The sequence below is a fragment of the Engystomops pustulosus genome, chromosome 5, assembly GCF_040894005.1.
Source record: "Engystomops pustulosus chromosome 5, aEngPut4.maternal, whole genome shotgun sequence".
Taxonomy (NCBI): Eukaryota; Metazoa; Chordata; class Amphibia; order Anura; family Leptodactylidae; genus Engystomops; species Engystomops pustulosus.
Window position 1 is genome coordinate 172,617,912 of NC_092415.1, and position 27,630 is coordinate 172,645,541.

At 43.3% G+C, this 27,630-nt stretch overlaps 1 protein-coding gene across 2 annotated transcripts in view; it reads left to right on the forward strand.

The window, feature by feature from the left end:
• Positions 1–27,630, forward strand: part of LOC140133532 (ATP-binding cassette sub-family B member 5-like) — a 42,977-nt gene that overhangs the window by 1,048 nt on the left and 14,299 nt on the right. The window contains exons 2-14 of one of the 2 annotated variants that reach the window (XM_072153821.1): positions 16,002–16,123; positions 16,698–16,755; positions 18,449–18,599; positions 19,505–19,547; positions 19,632–19,823; positions 19,912–20,083; positions 24,039–24,163; positions 24,260–24,434; positions 24,531–24,644; positions 25,651–25,761; positions 25,871–25,996; positions 26,122–26,325; positions 27,407–27,577. In XM_072153821.1, the coding sequence (XP_072009922.1) occupies positions 16,002–16,123; positions 16,698–16,755; positions 18,449–18,599; positions 19,505–19,547; positions 19,632–19,823; positions 19,912–20,083; positions 24,039–24,163; positions 24,260–24,434; positions 24,531–24,644; positions 25,651–25,761; positions 25,871–25,996; positions 26,122–26,325; positions 27,407–27,577 (1,764 nt within the window). Of the gene's footprint in view, positions 1–16,001; positions 16,124–16,697; positions 16,756–18,448; positions 18,600–19,504; positions 19,548–19,631; positions 19,824–19,911; positions 20,084–24,038; positions 24,164–24,259; positions 24,435–24,530; positions 24,645–25,650; positions 25,762–25,870; positions 25,997–26,121; positions 26,326–27,406; positions 27,578–27,630 lie in introns of those variants that run through there. The other variant, XM_072153822.1, reaches the window with a different exon arrangement.

A 27,630-nucleotide genomic window follows, 5' to 3' on the forward strand; every position in this document is an offset into this window, starting at 1 on the left:
AGTGTGAGGCAGTGTGAGGTAATGTGACGTAGTGCGAGGCAGTGTGATGTAGTGTGGGGTAGTGTGAGGCAGTGTGATGTAGTGTGAGGCAGTATGAGGTAATGTGATGTAGTGTGAGGCAGTGTGAGGTAGGGTGAGGCAGTGTGAGGTAATGTGACATAGTGTGAGGCAGTGGGATGTAGTGTGAGGTAGTGTGAGGCAGTGTGATGTAGTGTGAGGTAGTGTGAGGCAGTGTGAGGTAATGTGACGTAGTGTGAGGCAGTGTGAGGTAGGGTGAGGCAGTGTGAGGTAATGTGACATAGTGTGAGGCAGTGTGATGTAGTGTGAGGCAGTGTGAGGTAGTGTGATGGAGTGTGAGGCAGTGTGAGGTAATGTGACGTAGTGCGAGGCTGTGTGATGTAGTGTGAGGTAGTGTGAGGCAGTGTGATGTAGTGTGAGGTAGTGTGAGGCAGTGTGAGGCAGTGTGAGGTAATGTGACGTAGTGTGAGGCAGTGTGAGGAAGTGTGAGGTAGTGTGCAGAAGTGTGAGGTAGTGTGAGGCAGTGTGAAGTAGTGTAAGGAAGTGTGAGGTAGTGTGAGGTAGTGTGAGGCAGTGTGAGGTAATGTGACGCAGTGTGAGGCAGTGTGAAGTAATGGGACGCAGTGTGAGGCAGTGTGAGATAGTGTGAGGTAATGTGAGGCAGTGTGAGGTAGTGTGAGGTAGGGTGAGGCAGTGTGCGGTAGTGTGAGGTAGTGTGAGGCAGTGTGAGGTAATGTGAGGCAGTGTGAGGCAGTGTGAGGTAGTGTAAGGCAGTGTGAGGCTGTGTGAGGCAGTGTGAGGTAGTGTGAGGTAATGTGAGGCTGTGTGAGGTAATATGAGGTAATGTGAGGCAGTGTGAGGTAGTATGAGGTAGTGTGAGGCAGTGTGAGGCAGTGTGACGTAGTGTGACGTAGTGTGAGGCACTGTCAGGTAATGTGAGGCAGTGTGAGGTAGTGTGAGGTAATGTGAGGTAGTGTGAGGTAATGTGAGGCAGTGAGAGGTAGTGTGAGGTAGTGTGAGGCAGTGTGAAGTAGTGTGAGGTAGTGTGAGGCAGTGTGAAGTAGTGTTAGGTAGTGTGAGGCAGTGTGACGTAGTGTGAGACAGTGTGAAGTAGTGTGACGTAGTGTGAGGCAGTGTGACGTGAGGCAGTGTCAGGTAGTGTGAGGCAGTGTCAGGTAGTGTGAGGTAGTGTAAGGCAGTGTGAGGCAGTGTGAGGCAGTGTGAGGTAGTGTGAGGTAGTGTGAGGTAGTGAGAGGCAGTGTGAGGAAGTGTGAGTTAATGTGAGGCAGTGTGAAGCAGTGTGAGGCAGTGTGAGGTAGTGTGAGGCAGTGTGAGGCAGTGTGAGGTAGTGTGAGGCAGTGTGAGGCAATAAGAGGCAGTGTGAGGTAATGTGACACAGTGTGAGGTAGTGTGAGGAAGTGTGAGGTAGTGTGAGGCAGTGAGGTAATGTGAGGCAGTATGAGGTAGTGTGAGGTAGTGTGAGGCAGTGTGAAGTAGTGTGAGGTAGTGTGAGGCAGTGTGACATAGTATGAGGCAGTGTGAAGTAGTGTGAGGTAGTGTGAGGCAGTGTGACATAGTGTGAGGTAGTGTGAGGCAGTGTGTAGTAGTGTTAGGTAGTGTGAGGTAGTGTGAAGTAGTGTGACGTAATTTGAGGCAGTGTGACGTGAGGCAGTGTGAGGTAATGTGACGTAGTGTGAGGCAGTGTGAGGAAGTGTGAGGTAGTGTGCAGAAGTGTGAGGTAGTGTGAGGCAGTGTGAAGTAGTGTAAGGAAGTGTGAGGTAGTGTGAGGCAGTGTGAGGTAATGTGACGCAGTGTGAGGCAGTGTGAAGTAATGTGACGCAGTGTGAGGCAGTGTGAGATAGTGTGAGGTAATGTGAGGCAGTGTGAGGTAGTGTGAGGTAGGGTGAGGCAGTGTGCGGTAGTGTGAGGTAGTGTGAGGCAGTATGAGGTAATGTGAGGCAGTGTGAGGCAGTGTGAGGTAGTGTAAGGCAGTGTGAGGCTGTGTGAGGCAGTGTGAGGTAGTGTGAGGTAATGTGAGGCTGTGTGAGGTAATATGAGGTAATGTGAGGCAGTGTGAGGTAGTATGAGGTAGTGTGAGGCAGTGTGAGGCAGTGTGACGTAGTGTGACGTAGTGTGAGGCACTGTCAGGTAATGTGAGGCAGTGTGAGGTAGTGTGAGGTAATGTGAGGCAGTGTGAGGTAGTGTGAGGTAATGTGAGGCAGTGAGAGGTAGTGTGAGGCAGTGTGAAGTAGTGTGAGGTAGTGTGAGGCAGTGTGACATAGTGTGAGGCAGTGTGAAGTAGTGTTAGGTAGTGTGAGGCAGTGTGACGTAGTGTGAGACAGTGTGAAGTAGTGTGACGTAGTGTGAGGCAGTGTGACGTGAGGCAGTGTCAGGTAGTGTGAGGCAGTGTCAGGTAGTGTGAGGTAGTGTAAGGCAGTGTGAGGCAGTGTGAGGCAGTGTGAGGTAGTGTGAGGTAGTGTGAGACAGTGAGAGGCAGTGTGAGGAAGTGTGAGTTAATGTGAGGCAGTGTGAGGTAGTGTGAGGCAGTGTGAGGTAGTGTGAGGCAGTGTGAGGCAGTGTGAGGTAGTGTGAGGCAGTGTGAGGCAATAAGAGGCAGTGTGAGGTAATGTGACACAGTGTGAGGTAGTGTGAGGAAGTGTGAGGTAGTGTGAGGCAGTGAGGTAATGTGAGGCAGTATGAGGTAGTGTGAGGTAGTGTGAGGCAGTGTGAAGTAGTGTGAGGTAGTGTGAGGCAGTGTGACATAGTGTGAGGTAGTGTGAGGCAGTGTGTAGTAGTGTTAGGTAGTTTGAGGTAGTGTGAAGTAGTGTGACGTAGTGTGAGGCAGTGTGACGTGAGGCAGTGTCAGGTAGTGTGAGGCAGTGTCAGGTAGTGTGAGGTAGTGTAAGGCAGTGTGAGGCAGTGTGACGTAGTGTGAGGCAGTGTGAGGTAGTGTGAGGTAATATGAGGCAGTGTGAGGTAATGTGAGGCAGTGTGAGGTAGTATGAGGTAGTGTGAAGTAGTGTGAGGCAGTCTGAGGCAGTGAGAGGTAGTGTGAGACAGTGAGAGGCAGTGTGAGGCAGTGAGAGGTAGTGTGAGGTAGTGTGAGACAGTGAGAGGCAGTGTGAGGCAGTGTGAGGCAGTGTGAGGTAGTGTGAGGTAGTGTGAGGTAATATGAGGCAGTGTGAAGTAGTGTGAAGTAGTGTGAGGCAGTGTGAGGCAGTCTGAGGCAGTGAGAGGTAGTGTGAGGCAGTGTGAGGCAGTGTGAGGTAGTGTGAGACAGTGAGAGGTAGTGTGAGGCAGTGTGAGGTAGTGTGAGGCAGAGAGAGGTAGTGTGAGGCAGTAAGAGGTAATGTGACGTAGTGTGAGGAAGTGTGAGGTAGTGTGCAGAAGTGTGAGGTAGTGTGAGGCAGTGTGAAGTAGTGTAAGGAAGTGTGAGGTAGTGTGAGGCAGTGTGAGGTAGTTTGAGGCAGTGTGAGGTAATGTGAGGCAGTGTGAGGCAGTGTGAAGTAATGTGACGCAATGTGAGGCAGTGTGAGATAGTGTGAGGTAATGTGAGGCAGTGTGAGGTAGTGTGAGGTAGGGTGAGGCAGTGTGCGGTAGTGTGAGGCAGTGTGAGGTAATGTGAGACAGTGTGAGGCAGTGTGAGGTTGTGTGAGGCAGTGTGAGGCTGTGTGAGGTAGTGTGAGGCAGTGTGAGGTAGTGTGAGGTAATGTGAGGCTGTGTGAGGTAGTGTGAGGTAATGTGAGGCAGTGTGAGGTAGTGTGAGGCAGTGTGACGTAGTGTGACGTAGTGTGAGGCAGTGTCAGGTAATGTGAGGTAATGTGAGGCAGTGTGAGGTAGTGTGAGGTAATGTGAGGCAGTGTGAGGCAGTGTGAGGTAGTGTGAGGTAATGTGAGGCAGTGTGAGGTAGTGTGAGGTAGTGTGAGGTAGTGTGAGGCAGTGTGAGGTAGTGTGAGGTAGTGTGAGGCAGTGTGATGTAGTGTGAGGTAGTGTGAGGCAGTGTGATGTAGTGTGAGGCATTGTGAAGTAGTGTGAGGTAGTGTGAGGCAGTGTGACGTAGTGTGAGACAGTGTGAAGTAGTGTGACGTATTGTGAGGCAGTGTGACGTGAGGCAGTGTCAGGTAGTGTGAGGCAGTGTCAGGTAGTGTGAGGTAGTGTAAGGCAGTGTGAGGCAGTGTGAGTTAGTGTGAGGTAGTATGAGGCAGTGAGAGGTAGTGTGAGGTAGTGTGAGACAGTGAGAGGCAGTTTGAGGAAGTGTGAGTTAATGTGAGGCAGTGTGAAGCAGTGTGAGGCAGTGTGAGGTAGTGTGAGGCAGTGTGAGGCAGTGTGAGGTAGTGTGAGGCAGTGTGAGGCAGTAAGAGGCAGTGTGAGGTAATGTGACACAGTGTGAGGTAGTGTGAGGAAGTGTGAGTTAAGGTGAGGCAGTGTGAAGCAGTGTAAGGAAGTGTGAGGTAGTGTGAGGTAATGTGAGGCAGTATGAGGTAGTGTGAGGCAGTGTGAAGTAGTGTGAGGTAGTGTGAGGCAGTGTGACATAGTGTGATGCAATGTGAAGTAGTGTGTAGTAGTGTTAGGTAGTGTGAGGTAGTGTGAAGTAGTGTGAGGCAGTGTGACGTGAGGCAGTGTCAGGTAGTGTGAGGCAGTGTGAGGTAGTGTAAGGCAGTGTGAGGCAGTGTGAGGCAGTGTGAGGCAGTGTGAGGCAGTGTGAGGTAGTGTGAGGCAGTGTGAGGCAGTGAGAGGTAGTGTGAGGTAGTGTGAGACAGTGTGACGCAGTGTGAGGCAGTGTGACGTAGTGTGAGGCAGTGTGAGGTAGTGTGAGGTAGTGTGAGGTAATATGAGGCAGCGTGAGGTAATGTGAGGCAGTGTGAGTTAGTGTGAGATAGTGTGAAGTAGTGTGAGGCAGTGAGAGGTAGTGTGAGACAGTGAGAGGCAGTGTGAGGCAGTGAGAGGTAGTGTGAGGTAGTGTGAGACAGTGAGAGGCAGTGTGAGGCAGTGTGAGGCAGTGTGAGGTAGTGTGAGGTAGTGTGAGGTAATATGAGGCAGTGTGAGGTAGTATGAGGTAGTGTGAGACAGTGAGAGGTAGTGTGAGGTAGTGTGAGGCAGTGAGAGGTAGTGTGAGGCAGTATGAGGTAGTGTGAGGCAGTGTGAGGCAGTGAGAGGTAGTGTGAGGTAGTGTGAGGTAATATGAGGCAGTGTGAGGTAGTATGAGGTAGTGTGAGGCAGTGTGAGGCAGTGTGAGGTAGTGTGAGGCAGTGAGAGGTAGTGTGAGGCAGTGTGAGGTAGTGTGAGGCAGTGTGAGGCAGTGAGAGGTAGTGTGAGGCAGTGTGAGGCAGTGAGAGGTAGTGTGAGACAGTGAGAGGTAGTGTGAGGCAGTGTGAGGCAGTGTGAGGTAGTGTGAGGCAGTGAGAGGTAGTGTGAGGCAGTGTGAGGTAGTGTGAGGCAGTGTGAGGCAGTGAGAGGTAGTGTGAGACAGTGAGAGGCAGTGTGAAGCAGTGTGAGTTAATGTGAGGCAGTGTGAGGTAGTGTGAGGCAGTGTGAGGCGGTGAGAGGTAGTGTGAGACAGTGAGAGGCAGTGTGAGGTAGTGTGAGGTAATGTGAGGCAGTGAGAGTTAGTGTGAGACTGTGAGAGGTAGTGTGAGGCAGTGTGAGGTAGTGTGAGGCAGTGTCAGGTAGTGTGAGGCAGTGTGAGGTAGTATGAGGTAGTGTGAGGTAGTGTGAGGCAGTGTGAGGTAGTGTGAGGCAGTGAGAGGCAGTGAGAGGCAGTGAGAGGCAGTGTGAAGCAGTGTGAGTTAATGTGAGGCAGTGTGAGGTAGTGTGAGACAGTGAGAGGCAGTGTGAAGCAGTGTGAGTTAATGTGAGGCAGTGTGAGGTAGTGTGAGGCAGTGTGAGGCGGTGAGAGGTAGTGTGAGACAGTGAGAGGCAGTGTGAGGTAGTGTGAGGTAATGTGAGGCAGTGTGGGGTAGTGAGAGGTAATGTGAGGCAGTGAGAGTTAGTGTGAGACTGTGAGAGGTAGTGTGAGGCAGTGTGAGGTAGTGTGAGGCAGTGTCAGGTAGTGTGAGGCAGTGTGAGGTAGTATGAGGCAGTGTCAGGTAGTGTCAGGTAGTGTGAGGCAGTGTGAGGTAGTGTGGGGTAGTGTGAGGTAGTGTGAGGCAGTGTGAGGTAGCGTGAGGTAGTGTGAGGCAGTGTGAGGCAGTGAGAGGCAGTGAGAGGCAGTGTGAGGCAGTGTGAGGCAGTGTCAGGTAGTGTCAGGTAGTGTGAGACAGTGAGAAGTAGTGTGAGGCAGTGTGAGGTAGTGTGAGGCAGTGTGAGGTAGTGTCCGGTAGTGTCAGGTAGTGTGAGGCAGTGTGAGGTAGTATGAGGTAGTGTGAGGTAGTGTGAGGCAGTGTGAGGTAGTGTGAGGCAGTGAGAGGCAGTGAGAGGCAGTGTGAGGCAGTGTGAGGCAGTGTCAGGTAGTGTGAGGTAGTGTGAGGTAGTGTGAGGTAGTGTCAGGTTGTGTGAGGCAGTGTGAGGCAGTGTGAGGTAGTGTGAGGTAGTGTGAGGCAGTGTGAGGTAGTGTGAGGCAGTGAGAGGCAGTGTGAGGCAGTGTGAGGTAGTGAGAGGCAGTGAGAGGCAGTGTGAGGCAGTGTGAGGCAGTGAGAGGCAGTGTGAGGTAGTGAGAGGCAGTGAGAGGCAGTGTGAGGCAGTGTGAGGCAGTGAGAGGCAGTGTGAGGCAGTATGAGGCAGTGTGAGGCAGTGAGAGGCAGTGTGAGGCAGTGAGAGGCAGTGTGAGGTAGTGAGAGGCAGTGAGAGGCAGTGAGAGGCAGTGTGAGGCAGTGTGAGGCAGTGAGAGGCAGTGTGAGGCAGTGAGAGGCAGTGTGAGGCAGTGTGAGGCAGTGAGAGGCAGTGAGATGCAGTGAGAGGCAGTGTGAGGCAGTGTGAGGCAGTATTCGTAGAAGGAAGGGACTGATAGACTTGATTAACTGAAGCTACAGAGAGTAATGTCCTAATGAGGATATATGTTGCTATGCAATTATAAACGACCTAAATCTACTTCACCTTAGTCTGCAAAGGTTTGTTCTGTGGAACAGATATTACCACGAGAGAGATGAAACGGATGGGTCAGTTTTGGAGGGTTGTCACAGTCACCTATAGTGTTCCTCGTACAACATTGTTCTTGGCTACACCGGTTTTGAAACTGATTTTGGGGGAACATAAGTCTCTCAGTCATACAAAGATTAGAATGGAGGTGCATATGTTTTTTAATGGGTTTTACAAAGTGAGGAACTCTGAGATCACAAGTTAATTACTCTCTGAAGTGTTGACTGATTCAGGTTTCTAACCAAGACAGTCATCTGAAGTCGCTGGAAGTTTATGGTCTGCTAAATCATCTATAATTTTGTCTTCTAATTGGGCCTTGTTGTTCCATAAAGCAGGGATGTTGCTAGGGTGGTAAAAGATCCGGGCATGGGCCACAATGCATCTGTATCACACTTTCAGTAATGCCCGCTCCTGTAAATAACCCCCCAAGTGGTTGTGCCTATAACAACTTTAACAACGGTGTATATAGCAACAAAAACCACAGGAGAAATCCCTACCTGTTACATCGAGTAGATACAGGTAACGTGTCCTCCATCTTCTCCATTTGGCCTGGCATCACCACATGTTATGTTGCTCATTGTCCCTACATTTTGGTTTCCTGACAGTGTTATCCTGCTGCTACCCCAATCGTTACCGATCACACTGGAAACACATACGCGATCAGACTGAGGCCCGTCCTAGTGTCACATGTGAACGCTCCCTAAGAAATGTTCCCCACACAGTAACCACCAGTAATGTATCCCAAACAGTTACCCCCAGTAATGTGCCCTGCACAGTTACATCGATGATGTGCCCCACACAGTTAAATCCAGTAATGTGACCCACACAGCCCCTCAGTAATGTGTCCCACACAGTTACACTCAAGTAATGTGCCCCACACAGCTACCCCCAGTAATGTACCCCAAACACTTATTCCCAGTAATGTGCCCCATACAGTTATCCCCAGGAAAGTGCCCCACACGGTTACCCGCAGTAATGTGCCCCACACAGTTACCCCTAGTAATGTGCCCAACACAGTTAACCCCAGTAATGTCCCCCAAACAGTTCCCAAAAAAGCCCAAATGTATAGACTGACACTTTATTTTATTTTGCCACCAATAAAAATTTTAATTGATTTTAATTTAATGAGCTCTGATCAAAAGATTGTACAGTTGTTGAATCAATAAAACATCATGTCATCCCTCAAACAACTGGCTTATCTCTGTACACAAAAGCAGGAGAAAGTTTCATGTATCAGAATATGATGATGTAACACTATTATATGCAAAGTTATTCATTTTTTTTTAAAGCCAAACTATACAAATTTGGTATCGCTGTGATCAAACTGACCAAAAAAATAAAGGGGATGAGTTATTTGGACAGCACTGTGAAGGTTGTAAAAATAAGGGAAGGGCACATTTGCATTTTTTGCTATTGCTACCACATTTGGATTTTTTTTCAACTTTCCAGTACATGGAACAAAATATTATATGGGTCAACCAGGAAGTACAATTTGTTCCATAGATAAAAGCCTTTAACTGAAAAATCAAAAAGATATGCCTTGTAGAAGGTTGGGAGTGAAAAACAGAAACGTAAAAAAATTTTAAAAAACCTGGTGCTGAATGAGTTAAGATCACTGTAGCATCTATGTACTGTAGGCTTTCTTTTATTGCTACTTTGGCTTCACTGTGCGAGTGTTGGACAGCGTTTTATACTCGTGACAGTCACCATGAATTTAACATCATGCCCTTTGGCTTAGTATTTTCCCAGCAGCGTTCCAAGCTCATCCTAGATAACGTACTCGCCCATCTCTTGGCCACAAGGTGGCATCTTAGTACTTTCTATTATTATTGCGAATATATATTCAAATGTTTTCAATTTCTCTAAGCCAATATAGACACGACTATGTAGATATTAAAGGGATCTTGAACTAAAACTGTATAAATAAGCACTAACAATGATATAATTATGTAAAGAAATGCTAAGAAACGTATACACATTTTAAGGAGTCTTCTCCATATCCATGGCAAGAATATTCCAAAGACACTTTCCCTTAATTCTTTCCATTCTTAAAACCACTTGTTATCAAAGGTAAGTTATCCTTAGGTGAGGCAGCCTTGTACTTCAGGGGCAGATTTACCTATGAAAGTAATTGTTTGGAGCCCAAGCGATAATAGGGGAGCCATAGTGACAATCTCCGAATGCCAATAAAGTTTAAAGATATGACGGGAAGAGGGAGTAATAGAATCCGTGCTCCGTCATTTGGAGTGAGGTTGTGCATTAGACAGTAATGGATTATAATATAGGCAGTTCTGGTGTTAGCCCAGGGCCCAAGCTTTTTAGGGGACCCATGGCCACCCAAACTACACACTAAAATTTAGACTGAGAAGGACCTTCACCCATGAAAACCTTGTACATATGTTCATTATCTCAATACACATGTATGTAAGAGCCATTTTAGGACCTTAGGGACACATCCTCCATTCCCCAAGAAGCTGATTCTAGTACCATATGTAGGAAGTGATTCCAGACTTTTAGGGGCAATAATATTCATACAGTCCAGGGCACGTAGTAGTCTTAATAAACCCCTGATTGGATGCAGTATGCTATATTATAACCTCCTAAAATTGCAAAGCTTTTATATGATATATCATAAAATAAGTGCTTTTATATGTACACACCCAATAGTGGATCATAATATTGGCGGTTTGGGCGGTAGCCTTCTAGGTGACCCGTGGCCAAACAAACCGCCCAACAAATTTGAAGGTCCTTCACCCATGACCTCCTCATGCATCTGTTCATGCTCTCGATACACATGTACACAAGAACCGTTTATGGACCTTTAAAGTTCATCCAAAGGTTCTAAAACTTCAGATTGAAAGCAGGCAAAAGGGACGCATCCTCCATTCCCCAAGAATCTTTTATCTAGCACCATATATAGGAAGTAAATTCCAGACTTGTAGGGACTATAACATTCATATAGCCCCGGACCCATGGTAGTCCTAATTCACCCCTGGCATTAGTGGAACACTAGACATGAGTTTTCTTGAGGCCACAGAAATTCCATTACCCCCCATGCATATAGGTAACTCAGGATGAAGGGTGTCTGTTAACATAAAATAACAGTAATGAAACATAAACTAGTATATAAAGCAGTATCGCTGTAAGTCAAAGAGATATTTATAGATTCATAAAAACGATTTACATGCAGATACAACTAATAGGTTGGATCCAACTACTGACATTCCCCTACTTAAGAACACCTGACTTACAGATGACCTCTAGTTACAAACAGACCACTGGATGTTGGTGATTTACTGTACTTTAGTCCTAGGCTACAATAAACAGCTGTAACAGGTATCACAGGTGTCTGTAATGAAGCTTTAGTGTTAATCCTGGTTCTGATGACGATCCAACATTTTTAAAATCCAATTGTCACAGAGACCAAAAAAATTTGGCTGGGATTACAATGATAAAATATACAGTTCCGACTTACATACAAATTCAACTTAAGAACAAACCTACAGAACCTATCTTGTACGTAACCCGGGGACTGCCTGTAATAGACTTCAGTTGCTACATTTTTGGCAGATTTAAGTAAATCAGGAATGTCAATCTCCCATGAGAACGAGTTAAGCTGTAAATGAGAAGCTAAGCCTTGTAGAATAATGGAAAGCAATGTTTTATATTGTGCCACCTTATAGTATCCTCAGTAACAGGAGGCACATGAGGTCACAGCTCTTATTGCAGTTAATAATTGACCATATGTCTGACAACACTCAGGACTTCTGTTCATTTACAGAGTGTGTAAAAAGAATTAATGGGAAATTACATTTCTGAGTAGCCCAGCAAGTAATGGGTGAAGGGGTCCATTCTCTAGGCTAGGTCCATGCCTTCCATATTCAAAGCCACCATATTGGATCAAAGACATGTTTTTCCAATTGAAGGTGGTCTGTAACATATTAAAAAGACCACAATTGTCTCAGAAACCGATTGCCTCAATCAAATTTCCAATATATTGTGTGGTTCAAAAGTTATCAACCGAGGCGGAGGCATTAATCAATTATGGTGCGGGTTCCGTGTTCTTGGCGCACAAATTGTGCAGTATTTTACATTGGGATGTTAGATTGTGACGCAAGGGGTTAATTAATTGGTGGAAGACCGAAAAGGTTGTGAACTGACTCCCCATTCATGAAGGTGAAATAGAACTTTGGAGGCCAGCTTTTAGCTCGTCTATTTGTGCACCAAAAATTGTGCCAAAAAAGTGTCAGTAACCCAGAAGTGCATGAAAAGTACAGGCAGTCCCCGGGTTACGTACAAGATAGGGTCCGGAGGTTTGTTCTTAAGTTGAATTTGTATGTAAGTCGAAACTATATATTTTATAATTGTAGATCCAGACAAAAAAATTTTTGTCCCAGTGACAATTGGAGTTTAAAATTTTTTTGCTGTAATGGGACCAAGGATTATCAATAAAGCTTCATTACAGCCAACTTACAGCTGATCATTGCAGTGTGGACTATAGTAAAGCATCCAGAAAGCTTCACCAGATGTCAGAGGGGTCTGTCTGTAACTATGGGTTGTCTGTAAGTCGGGTGTCCTTAAGTAGGGGACCGTCTGTATCAGGATTACTAAGGCTGGACCAAAGGAGTGTCAGAAAATGAGCAATACTGTGGCACCAACACTTCATAAATATAGTCACAAGGTGGAGCAAGGGGGAAAAAGTCTGCCAAAAAACTGGTGGAAAGCCAATAATGATTGCCCCCCAGAGATTCCACTGGGGGTTCACAACATTGGGATCCAGGTCCTACAGCTCTGTGTTCAGCAACATGGACAACACATGACACAGCCATAGAATAAGATGCCATTTTGTAAGGGTATTTTTTGTACGCCACACATTAAACACATATTTATGGTGTATGGTGCATTGATTGCAACCTAAATAGAATAGTTACTTTATTTACCCTATATGGTGAACACCATTAAAAATTTAATTGAAAGACAACGTTCATGTTTATCCTGTGTTCTAGATAAAAAAAAATATACCATATAAAAATTATATGGTAAATTGTCATAATCATAGTGACCCACTAAAAATAATAATATGTTACTCATACTTTACACTGAGCAGGTCACAAAAATGAATTTGGAAATTGTTGTTTTATTTTAATTCTGTCCAGACCAAGAGAATAGGCAATAAAATAAAGAACTTAAAGGGGTTTTCGCATGAATCAAGTTATGCCCTATCCAAAGGATAGGGCCTAACTTGCTGAATGGTGGGGGTCTCAATGATGAGACCCCCACAGATCACAAAGGGGTCTGACGGGGTCCTAGTTACCGTATATACTCGAGTATAAGCTGACCCAAGTATAAGCCGAGGTACCTAATTTTAAAACAAAAACTGGAAATAACTATTGACTCGAGTATAAGCCGAGGGTAGGAAATGCATTGGTCCTTGCCTACCCCCAGTATACAGCCTGCCAGCCCCTGTACCCCAGTATACAGACTGCCAGCTGCTGTCCCCCAGTATACAGACTGCCAGCCCCTACCCTCCAGTATACAGCCTGCCAGCCCCTGAGCCCCCAGTATACAGCCTGCCAGCCCCTGCCCTCCAGTATACAGCCTGCCAGCCCCTGCCCCCCAGTATACGGCCTGCCAGCCCCTGTCCCACAGTATACGGCCTGCCAGCCCCTGTCCCACAGTATACGGCCTGCCAGCCCCTGTCCCCCAGTATACGGCCTGCCAGCCCCTGTCCCACAGTATACAGCCTGCCAGCCCCTGCCCCCCAGTAGACAGCCTGCCAGCCGTTGCCCCCCAGTATACAGCCTGCCAGCTCCTGCCCCCCAGTATACAGCCTGCCAGCCCCTGTCCCCCAGTATACAGCCTGCCAGACCATGTCCCTCAGTATACAGCCTGCCAGTTCCTGAACCCAGTATACAGCCTGCCAGCTCCTGTCCCCCAGTATACAGCTTGCCAGCCCCTGTACCCCAGTATACAGCCCCTGCCCAGCCTTTAAGAAAAAAAAAGCATACTCACCTTCCGTCGCCAACCCGGGAGGTCCTCTTCTGTCCAACGATGTTCCGGCTCCCTCTCTCTGTGCGGTGCCGTCGCTCGAGCTGTGACGTCAGCAGCTCTCTGACGTTATAGTATGCTCGCTGCCTTCGGCACACACTGTGATGTCAGCGGACCGCTGACGTCACAGCTCGAGCAACAGCGGTTCACGGTGAGAGGTAGCCGGAACAGAAGAGGACCGCTGGACCGAAGAGGACCTCCTGGGTGGCGTCGGTAGGTGAGTTAATTTTTTTTTTATACAAAGCCTGAAAAGACTTTAATGGGGCGGCACGGTGGCTTAGTGGTTAGCATTACAGTCTTGCAGCACTGGGGACCTGGGTTTAAGTCCCAGGGTCAACATCTGCAAAGAGTTTGTATGTTCTCTCTGTGTTTGCATTTGTCACGGGTGCTCCTGCGAGCCATATCGTTGGTCAGGGTTTACCCGTGCACTTCCGTGTTCGCTGGCGCGATGGCTGCGCTGCTCATCTCTCCCTGCTCCTGATTCCGGTCCGCCGCCAGTGCGCGTATCCCTGTCTCCTAGGGTGCGTGTGCGGGGGCTTCAGGAAATTTCCCTGACCATTTCCCAGAAATTTACTTAAACCTGCCTCTCCCTGCACACCCTGTCGGATCCATGTGCTCATGCAAGAGAAAGCTGTTTCCTATGAGTTATTCCCGTGTATTGACCTCCGGTTGTGACTCTGGACCTGTTCCTGTTTACGCTCCTCAGCTGCCAGTCTTGACCTCCTGCTCTCTGACCCTGAACCTTTGCCGCCTGTCTTGACCACCTGCCTGTCCCGACCATGAGATTGCCGCCGACTTTGTAGCTCGACCTTGGCTCCCAATGCAGACAATTCGCCCTTGGGGAACGACCTGGTGGCACAACGCAGCAGCAAAACCAACCTGCTTTGCGACGGGCTCCGGTGAAGACCTGGTGCCACTTAGATTCCAGTCCCAGGTGTCGGCTTGTGTCATTGTCCGCGGGGGTCTAGGGGGTTCACTGACCCCGAGCTTTGATAGCGTGGGTTTTCTGCGGGTCCTACGATTTCCTCCCACACTCCAAAAACATACTGGTAGGTTGATTAGATTGAGCCCCCTTGGGAACAGGGACCGATTTGGCAAGCTCTGTACAGCGCTGCTTAATCTGAGTGTGCTATATAAACAAAGAATTATTATTATTATGACTGGGCAATTTTTATCGAATTTGCAAATTTAAGGGTCATAACTTTAATTTTTAAAGGTTTTTTTGTGACATATACACCTTGTTAAAATTTAACAACTGTTAAAGGATTATTTTAAGGTTGTTATAGACCTTTTTTATTTTTCAAATTAATTCAAAATGAACATTTTGATATATAATATATATAGCCTCGATTAAACCGGCGACTACAATGATGTGGGAAAGACATTTTTTTACAAATTTAAATATACATATGACATTTTTTTTCCTTTTTTATATAAATCCTGAATCAGTCTTGTAATGTTTTATAAAAAATAACCACCAGCAGGTGGAACGTCAGCTCACCGAGTCCAAGTTAGCGTTCTCCCACATATAATCCACAACCGTAGGGCTCTAATACGAAAACTGGTAAAAATCTCGGCACTCACAGGAACAGCTGGGGGATGTAAAGAAAATCTTATTTATTTAAGTCTCAGAAACAATAAAGTAACACATATGCAGATCATCAACGCGTTTCTACACGAGGCGTCTTAGTCATGACCTGATAATATCAGTGCTACTGAAACAATTTAAACCACCGGGTTAGCGACGTCATAAAGGGATACACCTACAGGCACATCTAATCAATGGTAAATGACAATATTTAAAATACTTTGCACAAAGACATGGTAAAAACAAAGCACAATGGGAACAATTTACAACAATTTAGGAGAAAGGTCTGAGAAAACACAGTCAAAGAACTGCAAACATCATTACATAGGTAGAAAATATGGACATGTGTTGTGGTATTCCCAGGTGGACCATATATATGAAATTTTCCAGAACCCTGTATTTAGAACAAACAAAAATGTGTGTGCTTTATTGTTGTTGTATAGTCTCAATAAAGTTATGTATTGGCATTTTACATAATTTTGAATCAAGTGTGCTCATGTTTCCTTGGGGTTAGTAGTTTATGTATGAGTTGGTTCTGTTTTGTGATATAATTAAGGGGACTCCCTTGATGAAGTCCTGGCTTATACACAGTGCTATTACTTTGGGATGATTTGGGTTTTAGAATGAGAAAATATGGATATGTATGGGAATGTTTTTAGAAAATGTATTTTCTGAGATCGATCATTGAAAAAACCCACCTTAGAAAAGTATGATCATTGAGACAGGGCACAAAGTGCATTTATAATTACCGTAATCAGAATAATTTTATAACAAAGCCAAGATCTGAGAGTTATACAGTCAAGGAATAGGAAGTGACCTCACTCATTCCCTAATATGGAGCGAGAAGTCCATGCCGATTGCGCAATATCAGCCTTTATACTCAGGGGGTTTAATCATTACTTGTTCTACCTCTATATAAGAGCAGCGGGCTGTGAACACATTCATTCCCTTTTCCAGAATCAGGTCAGTAAGACAATTTTTTTGTGGTTTATGGGCACATGACTCCTGCATATGATAAATAGAGGCTGTCCAAAAGCATCAAAACGTGTTATTTTGGTAATCTATCCCTTTGTCTCTGAACATTTCCCTTTAATTGATTATTAAAGGTCTTCATCAATGAAACTATACAAATTCTAAAATTTTGAAGACCAATTTCATATGAAATAACAGAAGATTTTAGCTCTTTACTTTATATTTGTATATTTCATACAGTTAACATAGTTCTTTATACTACTACAGATCTACTACAAATTTATGTTTTCTTTCTACATAGTGGTTATCTTGGTTGTGCAACTTACGTCATAACATGGCCGAAGTACAAGATCCTGGCACAAAAATGGATAATAGTTTCCCCAACACAGAAGCTTTACTGGAGGAAACAGAAGAAACCAGCAGGTGCTGTATATTCAATCATATTTAAAGATATCAGATGGACGTAAAGTCCAATTTAGATTACAGTATAACAGTGTTCAGATAAGAAGGCCGAAAGCAGGTGACGTCATCCCATTGGGTTGGAGGTTTGGTTATTGGCAGGTGTAATCTTTAGATTTCTTGCGGAGTAATTCAGGAGATATATTCAAATCAATTTTGAAGCTCTATTTGTGGTGTTGGGTGGTCAAAAACTGACTCAAATGTTAATGATGTTATCATCTGCAAGGACATCTTCCCCAGACCAACCATGAACAGCCAGTTGTCCAGAAAGTGACCATCTGATGTACAGTCAGCATTAGTCCGCATTATGTTATGACTATGAAGTAATGACTACTCCGCAATTTTTGTACACTCTTTTTACTTAAAAATGCAAAGTGAAAACATTGCATATACATAACCTAAGGACTATATAAGAATTTTTAAAATATATTTATCTATTTTTCTATCTACCTGTTTATTTATTTAAAAAATGATATATTATTATTATCATTAAATTATATTTTATATTGAAAAGAATGTATATATATTTTCTTCTTAGTGATCATGAAGAAAGTAAAAAAAAAGAAAAGCTAAAGACAGTTGGGCCAATTGAGATTGTAAGTCGATTCACATAGCAAACTAATGAAATAATATTTGAATAAGGACTGAATAAGACCAGCAATTGGACATGTAAGAACGGTTCCGTCTAAGCTACATAGAAATGTGGCAGTGCAGATTGTAAAAACTCAATAGGCTTTGATGAAGTCTGTTCCCTGAGATTTTCCCTAATGATCATTAATTGCTTGCTTGATCATAAAGAGATCTGTGCAAACTTATAGAAGCAGCACAGTTCTCTCCTTCCCTGCATGCTCCCATCTCTATGACCAGTCCATGGAGGAAATGGGAAACAGAACTATCCACATTTGGCTTCCGAAAGCCAAAAGATATCTCTGGGTATGTGATAAGAGAAGTCTTTGTAGAGGAGGAGGTGTCAGCCTATGTGGAATCAGGAGAGTTCTAAGTGATCTGTACACAGTCCATGTGAATGTTCTTTGTAGAAGCAATTGAATAAAATACAAGCTGAAATAAACCAAAAAGAAAAAAAAGGGAATCAAAGATAAATATGCAGAAAATAAAAAGTCTTCTCTCTCTCTCTCTCTCTATATATATATATATATATATATATAAATATATATATATATTACATAACTCAATGTATAAAAGTAACACCTAATGGACCAATGGCACCAGTCAAATGGAGCATAACAATGATGCCTTGTGAATATAGTCTTAAACTATTACAATTTCACTGACTTATAACTTGCACACAAAGGAATGAAATGTCGTGGACACACTGTTCCCCAAGGTAGGCGTTTCAACCACACTGGTTTTTGTCAAGGGGTGTCCACACTATTACATTCCTTTGTGTGCAGCTATAATTCAGCGAAATTGCGCCATTGTTATTTGACTGGTGTCATTGGTACATTGGATGTTACTTTTATACATTGAGTTATATAAGTTATATATATATATAAATATCTTGCAGTAGGGACTACAATGTAGCTGTTCTGCATCTTTCAATAAGCTTTTAGTAGATATTCTCTCTCTTATTTTTCTTTTTGGTTTATTGCATTTAACATTGAGAGTTGTGACCATTTGCTCTGGTGTATGTAGGCACATTTGGGCGTGATTTAGTTTCTCGTGTCCTAAATGGTGTGTGTATATAGGTGCATGTACTGTCTACAGTTGTTAGTTTGTCCTTTAAGAAAATATATACTCACAATAAAAATATATAAAATATATTCACTGCTCAAAAAAAGGGGAATAAGGGAACACTTAAACAAAACAATAGAACTCCAAGTAAATCATACTGCTGTGAAATCAAACTGTCAACTTAGGAAGCAACACTGATTGACAAGCAATGCGATTTTGTTGTCAGCACATTCAACTTTGTACAGAACAAAGTATTCAATGAGAATATTTCATTCATTCAGATCTAGGATGTTTTTTTTGAGTGTTCCCTTTATTTTTTTTTAGCAGTGTACATTGGCTATTATTGAATATCATGTCACTTAGTTTCTTGAAAGTCATACATTGATGTAGAGGGAGCTGCTTTTCAAGATACCACCGAGGCAACATTTTCTTTATTTCGAATTGGAAAACATATTTGGATATTTCCTTCCAAGAGTCCTCTCGAAAAGGAGTTTAGTTTTTTTCTCTTATATCGCAGAAAAAAAAATCAGCTATTAAAATAGTTCACTATATTGTAACAGTACAGTGTCTTGAATGTCTATCCATTTCTTTTCTTAGTTCCGATATGCGAGTCGAATGGATATTTTCTACATGATTGTTGGTTTTCTTGGAGCTGTAGGGAATGGCATGTGCGAACCAATAGCGCTTATTGTGTTTGGTGATATGACAGACACCATTGTATGTTACAACTCATCAATCCAAAACACAAGTAAGTATGTCGCTACAATATATTTTGGAAGAAATAGTGAAATGTTCTTCTAACATGTTATTTCTGAAGAGAAAACAAACTAAACATTTTACAGGTTCTCTAATTTTAATTTTTTTTTCAACCCCATTACTTTACAATTTGTATTACTGTTTTAGTAATAAAACACAGTGAAGTGCCCATGTCTGAGCAGGTCTTGTAATGCAGGAAGGAGGGGCAGGAGGCAGGGAGCACTGCAGTGTGCAAACAAGAGAAGCTATTTATGAGAGGAATCCGAACTTTAGGCTACATCCACACAGACGTGTGCCCACTGTACCGTAGCACTGTAGGCACACATCGGTGCTGGGGAGAGGAAGCCCCTCTCTATAGTAATATATTACTATTCTGGCAAAAGATAGGACATGTTCTATCTTTCTCCCGCCTAAGGAGCGGTACGGTGCCGCACATGTGGGACACTAGACCACTCACGGCACTGTGTGTGCGAATGTAGTCTTAGTCAGAAGTTTTGTATACACCAGGTCTGATATTTAAGAATCTTATCTTCATGGGAACCCAAGATCATGGTTCTCCCTTATATTTTATCCCTGTGAATCTAAACTGCAAATCTTTGGTTTGTGTTTCTCGGCCCCAGACCAGTGTTCTCCAGAATTCCTCCTTAAGCTAAGTCTGCTACAACATGGAACAGTACAAGCATTTGTCAAATGCGGATGCCCTTCTCGAGCAGGAGTGACCTGCACCTATCATATATTTATGACATATCCTATAAATGTAAATACCTAAGCTAAGAATACCCCTTAAATCTTCAAATATTACATGCTCAGAAATATAACATTTATCACATATCTTTAGCTGGAGAATACATTTCCCCAATTTACAATACAATACAAGACTTTGTTATGTTTCCACAGCCGATTGTGAAAACGTCAAATCACTATCTGAACAGATGACCATGTAAGTATCTTGATATACATGATTTTTAGTTGTACTTTATTGAGGGAATAACTGTATGTATAATGGTGTCACTTGTATCACCAGCTATGCCCTGTACTACATTGGGATAGGAGCGGCTGTCTTGTTCTGCGGTTATCTCCAAGTATCTCTGTGGGTTTTAGCTGCAGCAAAACAGACAAGGAGGATGAGGAAGATGTTTTTCCATTCAGTGTTGTCCCAAGATATAAGTTGGTTTGATGTCACCAAATCTGGAGAACTGAACACTCGTCTTACAGAGTAAGAGACCTCAGTATTTCCTATATCAGTCTTCTTTAGCCATTTGTAAAAGGCCGAATATTATTTACAAAAAGAATTGTTTTTGTAGAGATGTCAACAAAATCAATGATGGAATAGGAGATAAAGTCGGCCATCTTGTGCAGAATGTTACCTCTACTGTAGGTGGACTAATAATTGGACTAGCCAAAGGTTGGCAACTTGCCCTGGTCATATTGGCCACAAGTCCTCTGGTGGCAATTGCAACAGCGATTTGTTCCAAGGTAAAGTCTTTTGTTTAAGTTAATAACCTAAAGCCAATTTATGATTACATGTTAAAGAGTAATTGTAAAGGTTTTTTGTTTTCTACAAATCAATATCTCTTGTATGTAAAAAAAAACTTTGTCTATCATCTTTATTACCTATATGTAGCAGTTTCTTTGCTCTCTGATTACCTCAGATTACCTCAGTGCTGCAGGAGCTGCTTCCTCTCCATGTGCTGATAAGCCCCATGAGTCCGAACTTTGTTTACACTTTGTTTCTCAGTCGGTTTCATGGGAGAGCTGCTGCTTCCTGCTCACAGAGTAGGAGGTCATGTGACAATGAATGTAGTAGTGCTGGATGTGTAGTAGTAGTGAGTAGTGAGGTACAAGATCTTCCCTGTTCCCTATCAGACCCCCCATCCCAATCTGTGATTCTACACAACTTTCTCTGTCTCTCTCCGCACCTCATGCTGCACCCTTCCCTCAGCTTCTCATTGGGAGTATCATCTCTGTGCAGATAAGCCATTAACCCTTAGTGCTCACACAGCACAGGCATATACTTCATGTACTTATGCTTTCTTCCACTTATTACATGTTTCCTCCATGTGATGGAAGCTGCCAGGCTGTCACCATATACATTCTGTATGTGCACTGTGCAGTGTTCAGTGGATTTACTTGGGGGAAACTAAACCCACTTCACCTCTGGTAAGAAGGATTTTTGTCAAACACTTTCAGAACAGAAAATGCCATAACTTTGGAAAGAAAAGGGTGAGCTGCACAAAGTAGGCATTGTTCTGTTTGTTTTCAAATGGGGAATCACATATAATAATTTGGTAGAATCGCTATAACTTAACAGTTACACTTTAAATACAGGAAAAGACATTGATTTGTACAAAAATTTTGTATATTTAAGGGAACCTGTTATTAAGATTCCTACAGGGAACATTTTCTGTATACCGTATATACTCGAGTATAAGCTGACCCGAGTATAAGCCGAGACCCCTAATTTTACCACCGAAAACTGGGAAAACATATTGCATTGGTCACAGACCCCCCCAGTATATAGCCAACCAGTATATAGCCAACCGGCTGGACTGGCTGTATATAGTATACAGCCAGTCCAGCCTGCCCCCAGTAGTATACAGCCAGTCCAGCCTGCCCCCAGTAGTATACAGCCAGCCCAGCCTGCCCCCAGTAGTATACAGCACTGCCCCTAGTAGTATGCAGCACTGCCCCCAGTAGTATACAGCCTGCCCCCAGTAGTATACAGCCTGCCCCCAGTAGTATACAGCCTGCCCCAGTAGAATACAGCACTGCCCCCAGTAGTATACAACACTGCCCCCAGTAGTATACAGCACTGCCCCCAGTAGTATACAGCACTGCCCCCAGTAGTATACAGCTTGCCCCCAGTAGTATACAGCACCCTAGCCTGCCCCGTGTGGTATACAGCCTGCCCCCAGTAGTATACAGCCCAGCCCAGCCTTCCCCCGGTAGTATACGCCTTCCCCCGATAGTATACGCCTGCCCCCAGTAGTATACAGCTGGCCCCAGCATTAAAAAAAAATAATAAACGTATATACTCACCCTCCGGTGGCCCCGATGTGCAGCGCTGCTCCCCTGATGTCCGCGCGGCTCGTCTTCAGGCTTCTGCGCCCGTCTTCTTTCATCTGCCGGGCGCCGCCATTGCTCTCTCTCTCGGCCGGCGCCTACTATGACGCGCCACTGCTGACGTCATATTAGGCGCCGGGAGAAGAACAATGGCGGCACCCTGCAGAAGAAAGAAGACAGGCGCGGAAGCCTGAAGACGAGCCGCGCGGACATCGGGGTAGCAGCGCTGCACATCGGGGCCACCGGAGGGTGAGTATATACGTTTATTATTTTTAAAGTATTTTTAACTTCCTATATGACTCGTGTATAAGCCGAGGGGACGTTTTTCAGCACATTTTTTGTGCTGAAAAACTCGGCTTATGCACGAGTATATACGGTAATTTAGAATCTACTTCTTGAAATATCTGCTCATGATATGCAATGGAATTCAGTGGGGAACCCTACTTAGTATTTGACAGTATTCCCTATGTGAGTGTTTACATGATATTCGTCATCCATGAAGTGTGACTTCTAAACCCAGAAAATTTGAGATTTCAATGAAAATGTACAAGTTTTACTGACACACATCTTTATCATTCTGCTCTATAACATGCTGCCTGCATAAAAGACACTATAAATAATCTGTTCAGCTCCTCTTGCTCCATAACATATTACCTGGAGACAGAACACTTTGTATAATATGCTCACCTCCTCCTGCTCTAATACATGCTGCCTGCAGATAGGACACAATGTAAAATCTTCTCATCTCCTCCTGCTCTATAACATGCTGCCTGCAGATAGGACACAATGTAAAATCTTCTCATCTCCTCCTGCTCTATAACATGCTGCCTGCAGATAGTACACTATGTGCAATCTGCTCAGCTCATCCTGCTCTATAACATGCTGTTTGTAGATAGTACACTATGTACAATCTGTTCAGCTCATCCTGCTCCACAACATGCTGCCTGCAGATAGGACACTATGTACAATCTGCTCAGCTCCTACTGCTCTATAACATGCTGCCTGTAGATAGGACACTGTGTACAATCTGCACAGCTCCTACTGCTCTATAACATGCTGTCTGCAGATAGGACACTGTGTACAGTATGTTCAGCTCATCCTGCTCCACAACATGCTGCCTGCAGATAAGACACTATGTACAATCTGCTCAGCTTCTCCTGCTCTATAACATGCTGAAAATTCAATCTGACCTGAGCTCATAGATGATTCATCAACCTTCTGCCTAGCAATGTACAGTTCCTCTTTATTCGCACACGACTCCAACCAGAGATCACTCTTGGAAATAAGACACCAATCTCTGCAGGGCAGCAGAGTAGAGTAGAGTGTGAGTAGAATTGGAAATAAAAAGTTTTAATTTTTGAAACCGTCTACACTATGGATATGTCTCTTATATATAGCTAATGGAGGAGATTGGGACAAAGGAGAAAACGCAGGGGTTTCGTGTGAGAACGGTGACTTATTTCCAAGAGTGATCTCTGGTTGGAGTAGTGTGTGAATAAAGAGGAACTGAACATTGCTAGACAGAAGGTTGATAAATCGTCTATGAGCTCAGGTCAGATTGAATTTTCTGGATTACCATATGTCGGATGATTGCTGGATCCATCTGGGACCGTCTTTGTAGCTCAGGTGTAAGAAGGTGCAACATCGTATTTTACTTCGTTTTACAGCTCTATAACATGCTGCCTGAAGATGGGACACTGTGCAATCTGCTCAGCTCCTCCTGTTTTATAGCATGCTGGTTGCAGATAGGACACTATGTGCAATCTGCTCAGCTCTGCCTGCTCAATAACATGCTGCCTGCAGACAGGACACTAATTACAATCTGACCAGCTCCTCCTGCTCTAATAAATCGTGCCTGGAGGTAGAAGATTATGTACAATCTTCCCAGCTCCACCTGCTCTATAACATGCTGCTTACAGATAGGACACTGGGGCAGATTTATCAAGCTGTCTGAAAGTCAGAATATTTCTAGTTGCCCATGGCAACCAATCACAGCTCAGCTTTCATTTTACCAATGCTCATGAATATTTCAAAGGGGAGCTGTGATTGGTTGCCATGGGCAACTAGAAATATTCTGACTTTCAGACAGCTTGATAAATCAATTCATGGAAAATCGGAGCAAATCGGAAATATTCGGGTAACACGTCGGGAAAACGCGAATCGGGCCCTTAGTAAATGACCCCCATTATTTTATTCAACATCATTGACAGTTACTGGGAGAGGAGGGATGTTTCAGTTTTCAGTTATGATTTACCTCAGTTTTCTTGGATAAATTCTAAGAATTTTAATAATTTATACTATTCTATTGCTGCTCATGAATACTGATACCGTATGTAATATGACTGATCATGTCCTATTCTACATTTAGATGACAGTATCACTGACTAGTAAGGAGCTGTCTGCTTATGCAAAAGCTGGATCTGTAGCCGAGGAGGTCCTTTCATCAGTACGGACTGTGGTGGCCTTTGGAGGACAGGAGAAAGAAATACAAAGGTACAGTTGTTATAAATGACCAGGACACATATATTGGTAATAACTTTTTGGACAAAAATAATGTGTTATTTAAATATTGTCTTCTCATATTTTCAGATACACAAATAATTTGGGAGAGGCAAAAAATATTGGAATAAAAAAGGCGATTACGTCTCAGTTGTCAGTGGGTTTTATGTACTTTATTATTTATGCTTCTTATGCACTTGGATTTTGGTATGGATCCATATTAATATTGGGAGGAAATGGATATACCATCGGAGATGTTCTTGTGGTGAGTTGTCAACCAAGTCAATAACAAAGTCATTCCATTAAAAATGATCTATGATGAAATGATTTACATAGTGTGTTTTTAATCTCCTCTCTGCAGGTCCTATTCAGTATTGTCCTTAGCAGTTATTGTGTGGGTCAGGCTGCTTCTCATTTTGATGCCTTCTCAGTGGCAAGAGGAGCTGCTTATAGCATATTCCATACCATAGACCAGGTGAAGTATTGGGCATTTTTCTTGGAACCGTAACATTTTTGTTGTATCAAGATTCATCTCACATGGACTTTGTTACGCATTTACTTAAAAAGGACCTTTCAACACCTCACATATGTGAAGATGGACATTCTGCTACACAAATTCAGGGGAAATTAGAATTTTCTTTCTAGCCCCCACAGTTGCTGAGATATCAGTCCCTGTATCTGACCATTATAATCCTTTCCAATCATGCTCTTCTGCTCCAGCACTTCCTCTCTGACAGTGGAGAGGATTATGATGGTCAGATACTGGGACTGATATCTCAGCAATCGGGGAAGCTAAAAACAAAATTCAAAGTGCTACCAAAGTCCCTACAGCATAGTTTGTTCATATCCACATGTGAGATGTCGTGAAAGGTCCTCTTTAAAAATTATTTACACCTTCTCTTGAATTGAAAGTTTATGGCACAAAAAGAAATGGCCATAATTACTCTTTCCAGTAGTACCATAGACTTTGAAAGGAGTGACAAAATGAGTAATATATATCCCTGCAGTCAGACGTCATCTTCATTTTAAAACCTTAATAGGTGATAAATTGTTCTGGCTGGAATGCTCCTTTGAAAAGTTTTGAGAAAAACACTGCTTCAGATGTTCCTTTGTGGCAGATAAATTCTCTCCTTCATGGAGACAGTAGATGATATCCTCCCTTTATGGACCATTAAAGGGCCCTTAGAAAATCTGTACTTTGCTTGGTCCCAGAAGATTCACCATGGGACTTCTAGGCTTGGTGGATAGATAACTAACAACTACATCTATCATGGCAATAAGTAATATTATGAGAAACTGCACTTTTATGGTTTTGGAAAGCATTTTGGACCTGACAAATGATGAGTCCCTCTAATTTCCATATGTAACATGGAAAACTATTGTTTGAGGGGACAACTCATAATTGTGTCAACAATGAAATTTTATTTTTTATCCTTCACGACTGCTAATTTTTTGCCTATATTTTTTTATTGCAACCACAGACATCTACGATAAACAGTTATTCAACGGAGGGATACAAGCCTGATAATATAAAAGGAGATATTGAGTTTAAAAATGTACATTTTTCTTATCCTTCAAGAGCAAAGGTTCCTGTAAGTCTTCATTTGTTATATGTTATCTTTTACATTTTGTTTGGTGATTATGGGATCTTTTATCTGCAGATACATATTATAATACAGATTCCTTTGTGTTTACCTGAAGGTTTTGAGAGGACTTCATCTAAAAGTTAAACCAGGACAGACAGTGGCATTGGTTGGACAAAGTGGTTGTGGAAAAAGTACAACAGTGCAGCTTTTACAGAGAATGTATGATCCACAAGAGGGAATGGTAATTAGATTTCATTTTCCTCATTGTCATTAAATCAGAATCATTTTAATTGCATTATAAAAAATGAAAGCAAATTCTAAATCTTAATTTTGCATTTTATTTACATTTTTGTAATTTTTTTTCAGATAACGGTTGATGGTCATGATATAAGATCTCTGAATATTAGACACTACCGAGAGATGATCGGGGTGGTCAGCCAAGAGCCTGTCCTGTTTGCTACAACTATTAAGAACAATATAAAATATGGAAGATTGGATGTGACTGATGAAGAGATAGTGAGAGCAGCTAAGGAAGCCAATGCCTACGACTTCATCATGGCGCTGCCTGATGTGAGTATCTGCAGATCGTAAGACGCCGGTCAGGGGCATCTATTTTGACAATGGACACAACTTACTAGTGTCATTAAACATAAAATTCAAGTGTTACACAAATGATAGAAATCATTAATCCCTGGATAGCAGACTAATGAAATATGTTCTACTGCGTAGGAGATCTATTAGTTATTGGGAGCAGAAAATGATAATAATCTTTATAATAATAACAAGTGCCATCATATTCCGTAGCACGTTATACACTTTATGCATTTCATACAAATCATACAGAGCATATACAAATAAAATACATTACAGAGTACAAACAATCATATTGAACAATAGATAAATATAAAGAGATGCTGCTGCTTGAACCAGCCATCAGCCACCATCTTATATACAAAGTCCAAGGTCAATGGGACTGCAGAGAAGCCTGGAGATTGGTATCTGGTGTTTGTCTGATAAAAGATGGGAGGAGGACAAAGGATGGGTTAGACTGAGTTGAAATGTTATGCAGTTAGTAAGTGTGATAGACCTGCCTAAAGAGGTGGGTTTTAAGAGCGTGTTTGAAGCTTTGGAGATTGGGTATTATTAGTCTGCTGGTCTATGGTAGGGTATTCCGGAGAATTGGTGCAGCTTAGAAGAAGTACTGGAGAAGTCAGTGAAAGATTTGAATTAAGCTAGAGATTAATCTTAGATCAATGGCAGATAGAAGAGCACGGGTTGGGAGCAGCATCATGCAGAGCTTTGTGGATGAGGGTGATTATTTCAAACTGTATTTGGAAGAAGACGGGCAACCAGTGCAGTGACTGACAGACTGGAGGCATCCTTGTCGTGTTTGATCTGAAGACAAGCCTGGCTGCCGCTTTAAGAAAATGGAGAAAGCTTAGTGGGTGGAGGACTGATTAGTAGGGAGTTACAGTAGCCTAGGTTAGAGTGAATCAGAGTGACAGTTAGCATTTTAGAGGTTTCAATTGTAAGAAATAAGCAGATAAGGAAACTACAACATGTAACCTCCCAATAAGTCCAATTTGAAAGCTTGTGTAAAATGCTTAGCATGTATGAAAAAGTTATCTTAAAGTTGCACTGATTTCCTCAGACATTTGAAACTCTGGTTGGGGAAAGAGGGGCACAGTTGAGTGGGGGCCAGAAACAAAGAATCGCCATAGCCAGAGCATTGGTACGAAATCCTAAAATACTTCTACTGGATGAGGCCACCTCTGCCCTGGACACCGCCAGTGAGTCCATTGTACAAGCTGCTCTAGACAAGGTAAGTCAGTTCATGTCTACAGGGCTAAACGTTTATCTCCTGAAACATCTAAA